The 12,741-nt window shown below is 41.9% G+C and overlaps 1 protein-coding gene across 8 annotated transcripts in view; it reads left to right on the top strand.

Annotated features, from left to right (window-relative positions):
- WIPF3 (WAS/WASL interacting protein family member 3) overlaps positions 1-12,741 on the top strand; it is a 35,496-nt gene that overhangs the window by 18,205 nt on the left and 4,550 nt on the right. For all 8 annotated transcript variants that reach the window (XM_042802272.1, XM_042802274.1, XM_042802276.1 and 5 more), the window contains 2 exons: positions 10,406-10,538; positions 11,194-11,322. In XM_042802272.1, coding sequence (XP_042658206.1) covers positions 10,406-10,538; positions 11,194-11,322 — 262 coding nt within the window. The remainder of the gene's footprint in view (positions 1-10,405; positions 10,539-11,193; positions 11,323-12,741) is intronic.

Raw genomic sequence — 12,741 nt, 5'->3', positions numbered from 1 at the left:
ATCACAGTGGATCAGATGATTAAAGTCAGTAAAGTAGTACCAGAGGTTTATTTGCCATATTGGCATACTGAAAACTAGGAGAGCAGGAGAAGAAAGGAATATGCTTGTTTTGGTGAGAGAAATGTGAAACTTGAAATAATGCTGAATGCTGGAGTGGCATGTAGATTAGTCTTAATGATTACCTCACTCTTATTTAGTTAAAAAAAAAAAAAAAAAAGGAATAGAATTTCTGTTGTAGATAAACATATGTCAGTGTTTACCAAGTTTGTTATTCTGACTTTATTTTCTAGTCTTGTAATAAAAAACTCAGAAAAGCAATTCCTCGTGATGTAACACTGTGATAAATGCATAATTTACACAGAGGTAGGATTTGTAAGGTTAAGAAAAACATCAGCTGACGGTTTTCCTTGGGGGGCTGGTTTTTTTTCCCTCCTTCATGCAGTTGTCAGAGCGCAAACCTTGTCAAGCTGTTTCCTTCAACCTTCCCAAGAAATTCAGAGTGCTACATTGCTTTTCTGAAGTTGTGTGGGAGTTGGTTTTGCTCCTATGACATTTAGCACTACTCTTCTTTGGAAAGAGGAAAACAACGTACGTAAAACAGCTCGGCTGACGATAATGATGATTTATGGTGTTTTGATTTGGTCTTACCAAATATAATACGAGAGAATGTGCACCTATAACTGTCTATATGCATAAATGTGTGTGCATGCTTGCTAATTATTTATTGTAAAAATTAAGGTAATTTAGGTAATTTCTCAAGTTTTCATTCAGACCCCTAGACGTGCAAGCGTAACGCTGAAAGAATAGAATCATGCATAGTGCCAATTACAAAATACGTAGGAATGTGTTTATTAAAATTTTATGCAAGCTGTGGGTAAGATGATAGCACTTTGTCATGAAGTCCCTAGGCCAGGAGATGCTAAATCATAACGTTTATTGCTGATAGGTAAAACAAACTGAAGTGAGAGTGCGGGCTTGGTAATCTTGTTGATGACTGGTCATCATACAGACTGTTCTAAGGGCTGGGCAAAGAGTAGCTGAAATTTTTGGGAATGCTTTGTTTCAGCCAAAAGAAAGGAAACTGATTTATAGTGTTTTAATATGCATCACATCTCACACCAGTCTGCTTTCATAAAGAAGTGAGAGGCAATTATGTAGAAAAAAATGCTGTGTCTTTGTGTGGTTTATTTGACTTAATTTTCAGATAGTGGAAGATGTGGGATTGCCTAGCTGTGGCATCTCAAAGTGGTGCTGCTGTGGCCTTCTACTCTTGTAATCAACAGATACAGAAAGGGTAAGTGGGAGCTATGAAAGGTGGGGAAGACGTAAAGAAAACATAAATACTGAGTTGGCATTGCTTTGTGCGTTTCATCTGAACAGGTACGAGGGCACACACTGAATATATTCATATGTGCTACTCTTGAATGCTTTACTTGAGATCTCTTAGGTCATCACTTTTAATGTGTTTAGGTGGTGAGTTCTATTTTGTATGTTTCTTCCTAGGGTCAGTGTGCATGTTGTCTGAATGGAATGGAAAGCACTTAAATACATTTTTCTTACTCTTGCTGTCTGATTTTCATCTGTATAACCTTCCATATAAAAGTATGGAAGCTGCAGCGTGTCACAGCTGTAAATGATCAAGCCCAGGTACTAGAAGCAGCCTAGCTGCAGAAAGCCAATAGGTTAATTTACCATTCTGATCACAAGGTAGTATTGCCTGGAAAAATCAGTATCCCCCATCTGTCGTGTATGCAGAGGCTAAATATTAAATTCTGTCTGTCAATTAATATTACACTTGTAGCCTTATAATTAAAAGAGAATCCAGAATTACAGTGACACTTGAGTTGGACTTCTCTCTGTGGCTGGAAGGTGACATTGCAAGAAATGTTAGTTCCTCGCTGTGCTCCTATCTTAGGCTGACCATAATTTTGCATGGATGCTAAATGATATTTCAGAACAATCAGTAGCTTCTGTGCAGGTAACCGGACAGGAGAAGTGGCCTAGTGTTCTTGGAGCAGGGTGAGATTAAATCGTGATACGTGTAGGTTGTTACACATTGAATTGTTATCAGTAATTACAGCAGCCCTTGTCATTCTGGGGACCCCACTATAGCAGACAGAGAGAATAAACAGTGGTGCTGTCGCCAGCTCCCACAGCAGTGTATTTCAGCCTTGTGCTGTTTGACATGTTCATTGCAACGCCAGGGCCTCAGGTTTTCTTGTTTATGTAAGAATTGTCACTTCCATTTTCACTGATGCAGAGGAAACCTTGGGAATTTTAATCCCAGAAATTTAGAAACCACAAGGTGAAGTTCAAAATTATTTTTTGAAGCCAGTCTCAGGGTATTTTTGGTATCTGACTCGCGATCCTTCTGAACTGCTGGGAAACACGTCTCGAGTAGTTTGGATTTTATAGTGCCTCCATTTCGGTGACTTCTGTTACTGCATATTTTCTTTTAGTGAAAAAACAGCTGGAATTTATGTTTAAAATGTGGGTGTCGAAGTTAAATACCCACAGAAAAGCTAAGTAGCTCAGCAGGTATAAATCGTCATATTGATTCTGTTGCATTTTTGCATTCAGGTGTAGAAATTTAGCAACCCACACTGGAAAATTTTAAGTGCACCCTTGTTAATGAGCCCACTGCTCCGCCTGCAGCAGGAGCAATTGAACCGTTAAGTACCCAAGATTTTACATTGTCTGATTGAGTGATGCTAAGGTAAAATGAAGAGGGTTTTGTTGTGTGTGGTGGCGTTGATTACTGGTGGTGTTTGAAATAAGCACTGGAATACAGATATAGAAGAGGGTAATTCCTGCTCTGCTGTTTTTTTTTTTTCTTTCGTTCCCTGCCATGGAGTCTGCAGGTACACTTCAGGCAGGTTGATGCTAGTGCAGAGCAGGCACTGGGCTCTGCAGGCGCTGAAACGCTTCGTTATTTGGGACTGATGCCAGGCCTAGGCGGTGTCTAAAATGCTGGGAAGAGACCTGTAACAACTTTTGCCCCATACTTCCCTTGCTAGAAGTTGAGGAGCGAGGCTGGTGTAGACACAGCCTATCTAAGTACACACATTGCTCAGTGACCTTTTCAACCCGGCAGGTTCAGATTGCAGAACTTTGTGCGATGCAGGCTGAGATCATGGTTAATCATTATGGAGCTGGGCGTAGATGGAATCATGAAATGCTGTCATTCTCTTGAAACAATGATTTTGTTAGCTGCCAGGAAGCTATTTGGCAGTTCTCCTCGTGTGGGTTTGCTCAGAAAAATTGGCTGGAGAGTGACCCCTCGCATGGGAAGTGTTTGAAGCTTGGCTTGCTAGAAGGCTGAGAGATTGCCATGTTTACCCAGGTAGACCAAGTGCCAAGAATTAATTAGTTCATTGTATGCTACTCAGCAGAAACACAAGAAGCGGCTCTGATCTTGCGATTGACTGTGCAGGTGGAGTCTCACACTGTGACGAGGTTTCCCATAATTAAAAAGCTTTAAATCAGAGGTTGAGGATCTGTTGTGAATAGATGGGCCAAAACTCACACGTACCAGATCTTGCAAGCTTCTCTATAAACGAACAGTTTAAAATATTTAAAATAAAAGAAGTCTTATGATTTGTTGGATTTTACCTTAAACTGGAAAGGGGGATTGTTTTGATTATTTTATTTTGCATTTGACAGTGCATGAGTGAAACCACACTTGGTAGCTGTTTAAAGTAAATGCAAGAAGGATGACAGTGTTGTTTTCTATTGTACTGCTGTTTGTGACTTGCTGGAAACTGGGATTATTTTATTATGTTAATAAGCCCCTGGTTTTTGTTGCAATTGCATTTCTCGTCACATTCCCAGGGGAGACTTTAGCTCCTGGTTTGAGAATTCTTTGTAAAAGTAATGCTCTTGCCTGCTGGGCAAACTGCCTCTGCTGCAAATATGAAATTGTGAATTCATGGCATAATTCTAATCTAGTAATAGTGGATTGGTCTGGGGAAGATAAGTTCCTCTGGCATTTCAAATTTCATGCTGGGCTACAAATGTACAGATGAGTTTTATAATCCTGTGCTGTGGCAAGGAAGACGTACTGGCTCGCTTACACGGAGATTTCTGGTCATCCTCCATATTCTATCTTGTTGCAAAACAACCTGATTCTTTTATTAAGAAGTTATGACATTGTAGTTTGTTAGCATGTTCTGACATCTTACTGTCAATATCTTTTTTCTGTCCGTTCTATTTTTGAAAAGGATGCAGTCTTTTAAGAGTTTAATTCATTGAAATACATTAGTCCTAATGGTTACAGGGATCTCCTTATGGGATGCTTGTGGTCAGGAGCCTGTGGTTGAGTGGAAGGAAGTTATGGTGTAAGTTGCTCACAGGCAGGTCTCCCCTGTTCTTGGTCCACTTTTTTTCACCATCAGTCTTCCCAGAAGGGTATTTTAGCAGGGTGTTGCCCCTTAAGGCCCCTTGCTCTGTGTCTGTGCCTTTCAAGACCACCCTTGTGCCTGGCTTTCCTTCAAAGGAGCAGGAGCTTTGTGGCTGGATGGGGACCCAGTCATCATCCCTCCCTCCGTGCTCTCCTACGTGGAGAGCCTTGCTATGCCATATGGGCGGTGAGAACACTCATCATCCTTTCTCAGATGATGTACCAACCCCAAACAAGCTGTGTTTTCCTCTTGATATTCTTAGCCACCTCTGACATGACGCACACACAGCATTACACAGCTAGCTTCACCTTTATTGCCCTCTTTCCTGAACAATCCACATTTGTCTACACCAGAATTCCAGTTATTGCTAATACAGGAATAATACTTGAGGGTTTTTGTTACCTTTCCAGGTGTTGTGGCTCTTCTTTGATGCTTTGCAGGTCATTCAGTTAAGGTTTAGCTGTTTCAGTTGTCTCTCACTGTGGATGTGTGGTTTCTTTGGCCAGGCTTGATGCTGTTACGTTACTGACTGCATTGCCTACGCAGCTATTGCTGGTTTTGCCCTGTCTGCTCTTCTACATGCTGCCTTTAATTGTCCGTTGTTGTGTATGTAGACTTTTTCTTTTGCCTTTCTTATTTCAAGTTTGGTCTCTGAATCATTTCAGATTGGATGCCAGAGGAGGCCAGCTCTCATTTTCATGAATGAATGTCTCTGTGATCAAGTATCCCTTATCCTAGAGCTTTCTGTAAATCCTTTATCTTGCTGCAATGGCTTCTCCTTCCTTAAAAGCCAAACCTGGGGTGCTGCATGCTACACTGGTGAAGATTCCTTGCCTCAGCCCATATCTGTGCAGACTTGGCTGGGCATGGCAGAGAAAAACAATAAGAAAGCAAGGGTTTGCTAAGGGGTGTCCTCAAACTCTTCTTTTACTAAAATACCTGCTGCGTGTACCTTCTGCCAGAATCTGTGCTTGATCTCTGCATTGACTTCTTTTTTTTTGTGTGTGTAGGGGGAAAAAATTGGCTATGGGAGAGGGGAAGGGTGATTGATAGCAGATTCATAGAAATAAATGAAATTATCAGCAAAAGAGAGAGCTCTCTGCCCGCAATAATATACTGCATGTCAAACTGATTGATTGATTTTTAATTTTATCGTTTTGTGTCTCACCAAATAGTTAGGGATAAGCTAAGTGTATTTTGATTTCTTTTTTTGGTTTAGTTTTTTTCATCTAGTTCAAATAAATAAATACGTTTTCTACACAGCTGTTCTTCCAATATTTCCTATAAAATTGACCAGGAGAGGGAATCTACTGTGATGATACTATTCATTATGTGTTAAGAGTATAAATACTCAATACTGTAAATTCTCTGAAATAAAGGAGGATGTAGTGCCTTTGGATGGAGTCGTGCTTTATTTTACTTATGGCTCCTACCTATTATATAGCAGAAGTACTGGATCCTCTTTTCCCATCAGCTGATGGTTTTTTTCTGAAACAAAGGTTTGCGACTGCTGGGTTGTCTAGAAGGCTGGAGGTACATTTGTGCTGCAAACGCCATGTTTATGAAGATCTACACTACCCTGAAGTATTTTGCAGTAAAGAACGTATTTAAAAATCAGAGTAAATATAACCAGTTTATGGGACAGTGTGTGTATCCACTGTGACCTGAACTACCTGCCCAGGGTCCAGAGGATTTCCCCTTTTCTGTGTGCAAGGGTGCTTTTTAAAATCTGACAGATAATAATTAATATTACTATAAACTTTTTCGAATGACTTGTGCCTTCTGCTTTTTCATCACTTTAGTATCTGAGCATGTATACCTCTTAAATATTTTGAGTATAATAGGAACCCAGAGGGTAGGTCGATGCTCCCATCTGTCTTTCAAGATGTAAAGTGACTTTCCCAAGGTGATGCAAGTATTGCAGCAGTAACGCACCCAGAAATGGAGCTCATTGCCATTAGGATTTTAGTGTGTTTTCCTTAAAGTCTCTCAGCCCTTAATTTGTCTGATACAACCCAGTTTAGGGTGTTAAGATTGTGATTATTCAGGGCCAAACCTTGCAGGCTCCATATAGACAGTGTAAACGGAGTTGGTTTCCTAACCAAAATGATAAAATGATTCACAGAACTCACAACTGGAAGGGAACTGCTACGAACCACTGGCTACCTCCCCACTGCAAGGTGCTGCGTGTCAGCACGTCGTTCTGTGTGGGGCCCAAGGACTCGTGCTTCCTAAAAAGGACTTGTGCTTCCTAAAAAGCACTTCTGCCAGAGAGGATCCAGCCTTGATCTGAAACCCAAGAAAGCAATAGTCTGCTGCCTTCCTCTGCCCTTCACTGTGGGGAAGTCAGTCTTGCTGCTTTCTAATGGGAGCTCGTCTGGTTGTGTCTTCCATTAATTCACCAAATACCTGTCTCTGCTGCCCGAGTCCTCACCACCGTTTCCCCGTGAAGCTTTCTGTGTGGTGCGGGCAGTCCAGCCCTCAGGTCGACTTCAGGGCTGATGGACCAGACTGAGCTGCTTAAAACCTGAACTGTTTCCTCCAGGTTTTTGAGTACCACTTCGGCTCCTTCCTGTGCATCTCCAGTTTAACAATATAATTTTAAAGATCTGGGGACCGGAGCTGAACTTGTAATTCCGTTTTTGCTCGCTTTATTTTTTTTTCTGAAAGGATAAGATGTATCAGAGGAGTGTGCTGTCCCTCCTTGCCAGGGCACTGAGCTGGGAGATCAGTCACAACGTGCTGATGCAGGCTCACTGCTGGAGCCCGCTGCCGGGTTCAGGCCTGTGGCACTCTGGAGGCATCACCTTTTTTAATTTATTTTTTATTTTTTTTTCCTTACCCACACCCCCGGCAGTGGGGGAGCCTGTTTTGGTTTGTTATTCTTTTCAAATGGCTTCAAGTTGCAGTGATTTGGATCTTTCTCTATAACCATGCTGTCCTCATTCATTTCTCTGCCAGTCTAAGTTACCACCTGCAAATTTTGAAATGTTTATTTCCATCATTGATGGTCTTTTCCTGTTTACAGGTACTTCGGAGGCCTGTCAGGTAGCCCAGACATTGATCCCATACCTTACTGAATCGTACAGATGAGGGTGTAATTTAGGACACTGAAGACAAAAGCAGTGGAGTTTTCTGAGATGAAAAGGCAGCAGTTCTCTTATGTTTAGGCTATTTACATGTGTGGTTTGTTCCGTTCTGTTTCCAAGTATGCATTTGAACGTGCCATTCTTTGTGTCTGAGATAGCAGCAGAATAACCTCGTGGTTACTAAGGTAATGAGAACCCACCGTTCCCTTACCAATTCATGTAAATAAAGTATGGAATTTAATTTCACTCTGTGTTACCCGAGGCAGCTCTGGCATCTGATAAAACAAATGATCTTCACATTCTTCTCTGCTTCCTTTCTGATTTTCATTGAAAGATTGAGATGTTTCTCGTTTTGTAAATAAATGAGGCTGCCCTGCAGATGGTGGGGTAGAAAGTAGCCGAAGAATTACATCTTTTGTCTTGCAGCTATTTTTCCCCTCTGTGACAAAATATATTTGTCTTCCTGCTGAAATGCTTCTATTGCATGTGATGGGGATTGAAGATTTGACACCCATAAGAGCTCCTCTTCTAATTTTTCTCTTGGTTAGCAACTTAAACATTTAGTGTTTGTTCTTGTGCTATGGATTGCAGGCACAGCCCGAGTGTGAATCCCAGATTAATTGCTTAATCAAAGGAAGGAAGGTTCCTTTCTGATTGTGTATCAAAGGGCAATATGGTAAAACCACAAATTTGCAAATGCAGGACACGGGTAGGTGGGTGGGTGAGACGCCCAGCGAAATGATTCTTGACAAGAATTGCCAGTGGCCTTGGGAGTGCAGGCAGCAAACGAGAAATCCGACGGAGCTCTGACTGCTGTGCAACCAGGCAACACTACACCCCAGACCATCTTGACTTTGTAATGGAAAAAGAGAATCCGTATCAAGCTACTCAGCAGCTAATCAATCACCCGAGTCCATCGGGCTGGGCATGGAAGATTGTATCTCTTATGTACATGAGGAGGAAGAAGAAACAGCTGGGGCATGGGATGGAGTTGTGCTTGAAGTAAGGGGATCTATTGTAAGAGCGAGGCAGCTTGTTCTGCTGCAGAATGGGCCTGCAGAAATAGCGTTCCTCCTTTTTTGCTCACCATCTGTAGGAAAGAATTTATATCTTAGCCATGATAGAGTGATATCAAGTCATGGGTCACTCGCAAATATAAGTTACCACAGGTGGGGTGTTTTAGCCTAATGGCTGTTTGGATATCAAGGCTTTATATTCCAACAGCCTACCTGCTCAGAGAAGCAGACTGGGGAGATGAAGTGGACAGCTGGCATAACATACGGACACTTGAACCCGGAAATGAAAAGACAGCTGCTGCATCTAATTTTAAACGTAGGTCTTGATCAGATCCCTCTAGATCCTGGTTGTCCTGCTACAGCAGGGTCATTAGTGGGACTAGAGAGGCGTGAAGTTGAAGATACTGGTAAAAAGCTTTTGTGAGAAGGGGAATCACCCTTGTTCCAGCTATGGTATTTCCATTATTCACAGTAAGTATTGTCAACTTGCAGAAAATGTGAGTGGAAATAGTTTCTGGCTGGTGCATTGTCTAACACTGCTGAGAGAGACAGCTTTTCTGGATTGTCTTCATGGGCCGTGGGACTCGCCGTCCTGAAAGCACAAGGGCAGACAGCACTGTTTCAAATTATGAAACTATGTAGCAGTGAGTTTTTTTCTAATATTTTAAAATAATATATGGTTATAGTATCAGTCACGAGATGATAATTCCGAGGTTTTACATCAGGTGTCAGGAATGCAGCGGGCATTAGCAGCGATCCGGAGTGCCATCTAGTGGGGTTCTGCAAATCTAGCTTGCTGGTTTTTTTTAGCAAGTGCAAAAATAACCACAAGTAATATTGTACCTGTATAATTCTTCATTTAGGATTAACAAGTTAGACATTTTATTAATTCGGCAGCTGGTTCAGTATTTTCAAGTGTCTGTTTTGCTTTCAGAGTACTATTACTGAGTTGGGTTTTTTGTTTCAAAGTGCAACAGCACCGCTCCGCTTTATTATGACTTGGATGCTAAAATTAAGGGCTATGGCAACATTTCTGGTATTTGTTCTCTTTTGGTAGTTGGCTAACCTATGGGAATTTGCAGTAGGTGTGGAAGCGTGTAGCACATTGCTCCTCTGGCATGAAAATTCCCCTCTGTTAGACCACTCTGTTAACCACACGATAGGTTTGGAAGTAACAGCTTTGCTAGTTTAATCTGCTTCAGGAAAGTGGAGTGTGCAGACTTTTTAAGGATTTATATATAACGGTAAACTTGATGAAATAAGGATAAATAATTAAATTTGTTTTCTTACAAAACTTTAAATACAACCTGACTTTACATTTATGGACCTTGATTAGGCTAGAAAAGTTACAAAAATATAGTTGTATTCTTCTAAAGACGGTCTACTTAAACTGGTGTCAATCTCTGATACAGGAACAGTCTAAATTAGTTAATGATCGCATTCATATATAAATGCAGTACGCAATTAGCTGTCTTTTTTCCTAAGGCAAAGTGGGTAAACCAGAAAGATGTTTGTGCTAAGGTGGCATGTAAAATTGTCACTGGAGAGCACTGTAAATAGAATGAAAAGGGCTAAAGAGAGAGGCAGTCAGAGCTGAAGTTGTTGGGACAGAGAGCATAAATGGCCAAGCAAGAGGTCACATTTCATTTAAACGTGTCCCCTAATTTCCTTTCAGCAGTATTAGCACAGCTAGTATTAGATTGGTGTTATATTTAAACTCTCAGTTTTCCTGCCTCCTACGCAACCGAATTCTGTTCTTGTTGATTAAATTCGAAGGTTTTGAAATGCCAGCTGCCAAGGATGGTTTACTTGAAATCTTCTACCCCATGTTGGCTTCTGTGTCCTTTCTAAGCACGTGTTTTTGTCTGCACCTCCTGTCTAATGCTCTTACTGTCAACAGGCAAGTTCAGAGGTACCAAAATTGCGAAAGGAAGACCAAAAAGCACGGAACGCGCTCTTAGCTGATATCCAGCAGGGCACTCGCTTAAGAAAAGTGACTCAGATCAATGACCGCAGTGCACCGCAGATTGAAAGTAAGTGTGTGCTCCCAAGTAAAGTCCCTGGGTGAGCTTTGCTGAAGCCTCGCTTGTGGAGGTCAGCTGGGCAGTTTTCCAACTGAAGGGCGGGTTTGAAGTTCAGCAAAAGCCTGCATCTTCGTCGAGCTTTTAGGAGGGACGCTTTCTAAACTTGCATCCTGCTCTGAGGTCAGTAACTGTTAACGCTTCATCATGTCTCTAACTGGGTGTCACCTTAACAGGTATTCCTTGTCCAAAAAAAAAAAAAAAAAAAAAAAATATCACGGACGATGAAATCCTGGAGAGTTTCTCGATAAAATAATTGTTTAAGAGGGAATTGTTGGCTCTGGCAGAAGAGTTGTTCTTTACTAGATAAAAAGAACAAAAAATGCCAGAAAAAAATCTGGAAGCATAAATTTAATGTTGTTTAACACAACCTGTTGCTGTCATTATTGATGTGAGATTTAAATGCACCAGAGGGTGCTGTGCTCCAAGACAGGGGTCAGAGAGTAATGGTGATTTACCGTATTAACAGTAACTTTCCTTGCTGAGCCTGCTTAAAGGGGGAGAAGTCAGGTCTTCGCTATGTTTGTTGGTGCCAAGTTGCAGCAGTCTGAGGGCAAGGATGAAATGACTTTCTGATACACCCTGGTTTTTTGATTCTTTTTAACAGAACCCAAAGGAGCTAACAGAGATGGAGTTAATCCAGCCATTAATAAAGGTGCCTCTCAGCAGCCTCTGGGAGGTTTATTTGCTGGTGGCTTTCCCGTCCTCAGACCAGCAGGCCAGAGGGACATGACGGGTAAGAGCTTCGTTTGTATGAAAGAATAGCTGGGGGGAACAATGATTTGAGATGAAAGTACTTTGGGGTTAGCTTTAGTGATTGATTTTTATTGTTTTTTTCTGAACCCTTAGTTCAGCGTGTGGCCATGGAGGGCTCAATTAATAATGCGCTTGAAATCATCTTTCTAGATCTCGGGTGCCTTATTCCTTAAATGTAAACAATTCATTAAAATGTAAATAATAAACTACACTGGGTAGGAAGGAGATTTAATAAATTGTACAGAGTTTTAGTGGAGATTTTTTACATTAGTTTAATGAAAAATTGTAATTGTACCTGAAATAGCGTATTGAAATCTGAGCTTATCAACTTCAGCACGAGTGGCAAAGAAGTCCTATTTCCTCCTCTCCATTAGCATGTATTCCTATGGTATTACAGGCTTGCATGTTACTTTAAAGACTCATATTTAAGATTTTGGCCCTCTGGATTTCATAAAGTACAGCTTTGATCCAGTCAGGTAATTTATTGACCTGAAAAAGGAGGTTATTGTTGCTTCACAAAGGCAGGAGGAAGGCACGTGTGGGAGCCCTGCTGCTGCTTTCACCTCGGGAAGTGCCAGCACAAGGAGGGGTGACTTTTAGAGTCACGGGAACGGGCTCCGGCTCTGTTGGGCAGCTGGTGCCTGCTCAGGCAGCACAGAGCAAAGTAGGCGTTTGCACGGAAAGACAGAACTTGGCTCTGCCAGCAGGTTTTGTTTTCCTGGAAGGCAAGCCCAGGATGCGCAGCACTGCTTGTGATAGGGCTTCCTCACACAGCTTCAGCTGCAGTAGCCTTTGAGCTGTTCCTAAAACTAGGACTGTGCCTATCAGATGCCTTTTTTGACATTATTCTTTGTGAAAAACCCTTGTCATTTCCTACTCAGGAAAATATATTTGGTAAGCTCAGGAGTCTGAGCATTTGCTATTGAAAAGGAAACATGGGAACCAGTGCCTTCTGGAAGGCTTTTGAGGCCCTGCTTGTATGAACTTGGCTTTTATCCATGGGATCGAGATTTTATGTAATGTTTGTGTGAATTTTTTAATCTTAAGCAAGTACTTAACTTCAAGTTGATGCACGTCAATCGACTTGTGTTCTCTGAGGCCTTTTCACTGGGACAGTGGATTCCTCCGAGCAGAGGGCTCATCCGTGTTGGGTGGGCTGTGCTCGGTGGGTGAGGCTGGTGTGAAGGGCCCCAGGCCTCTGCAGAAAAGCACCCTCTCCTGAAACTGTTTCATTTTGCAGAAACTGAGGGAAAGGGAGGGGAGCGGGGTCTCTCAGCAGATCATCCTGTAACTAAGCAGAGTCGCTGGTGCCGGGTGGCATACATCACCATTTTAAGCCCCGTTGCACCTGTTGGATATGAGATGTTTCGGGACAAATTTGTCGCTCCGGGGTAACCCC

This window comes from Tyto alba, unplaced genomic scaffold (assembly GCF_018691265.1).
Source record: "Tyto alba isolate M040663 unplaced genomic scaffold, T.alba_DEE_v4.0 Super-Scaffold_38, whole genome shotgun sequence".
NCBI classification, from domain to species: domain Eukaryota; kingdom Metazoa; phylum Chordata; class Aves; order Strigiformes; family Tytonidae; genus Tyto; species Tyto alba.
Note: the sequence above shows the minus strand (reverse complement) of the source record. Positions and strands in the feature narration are given on the sequence as shown.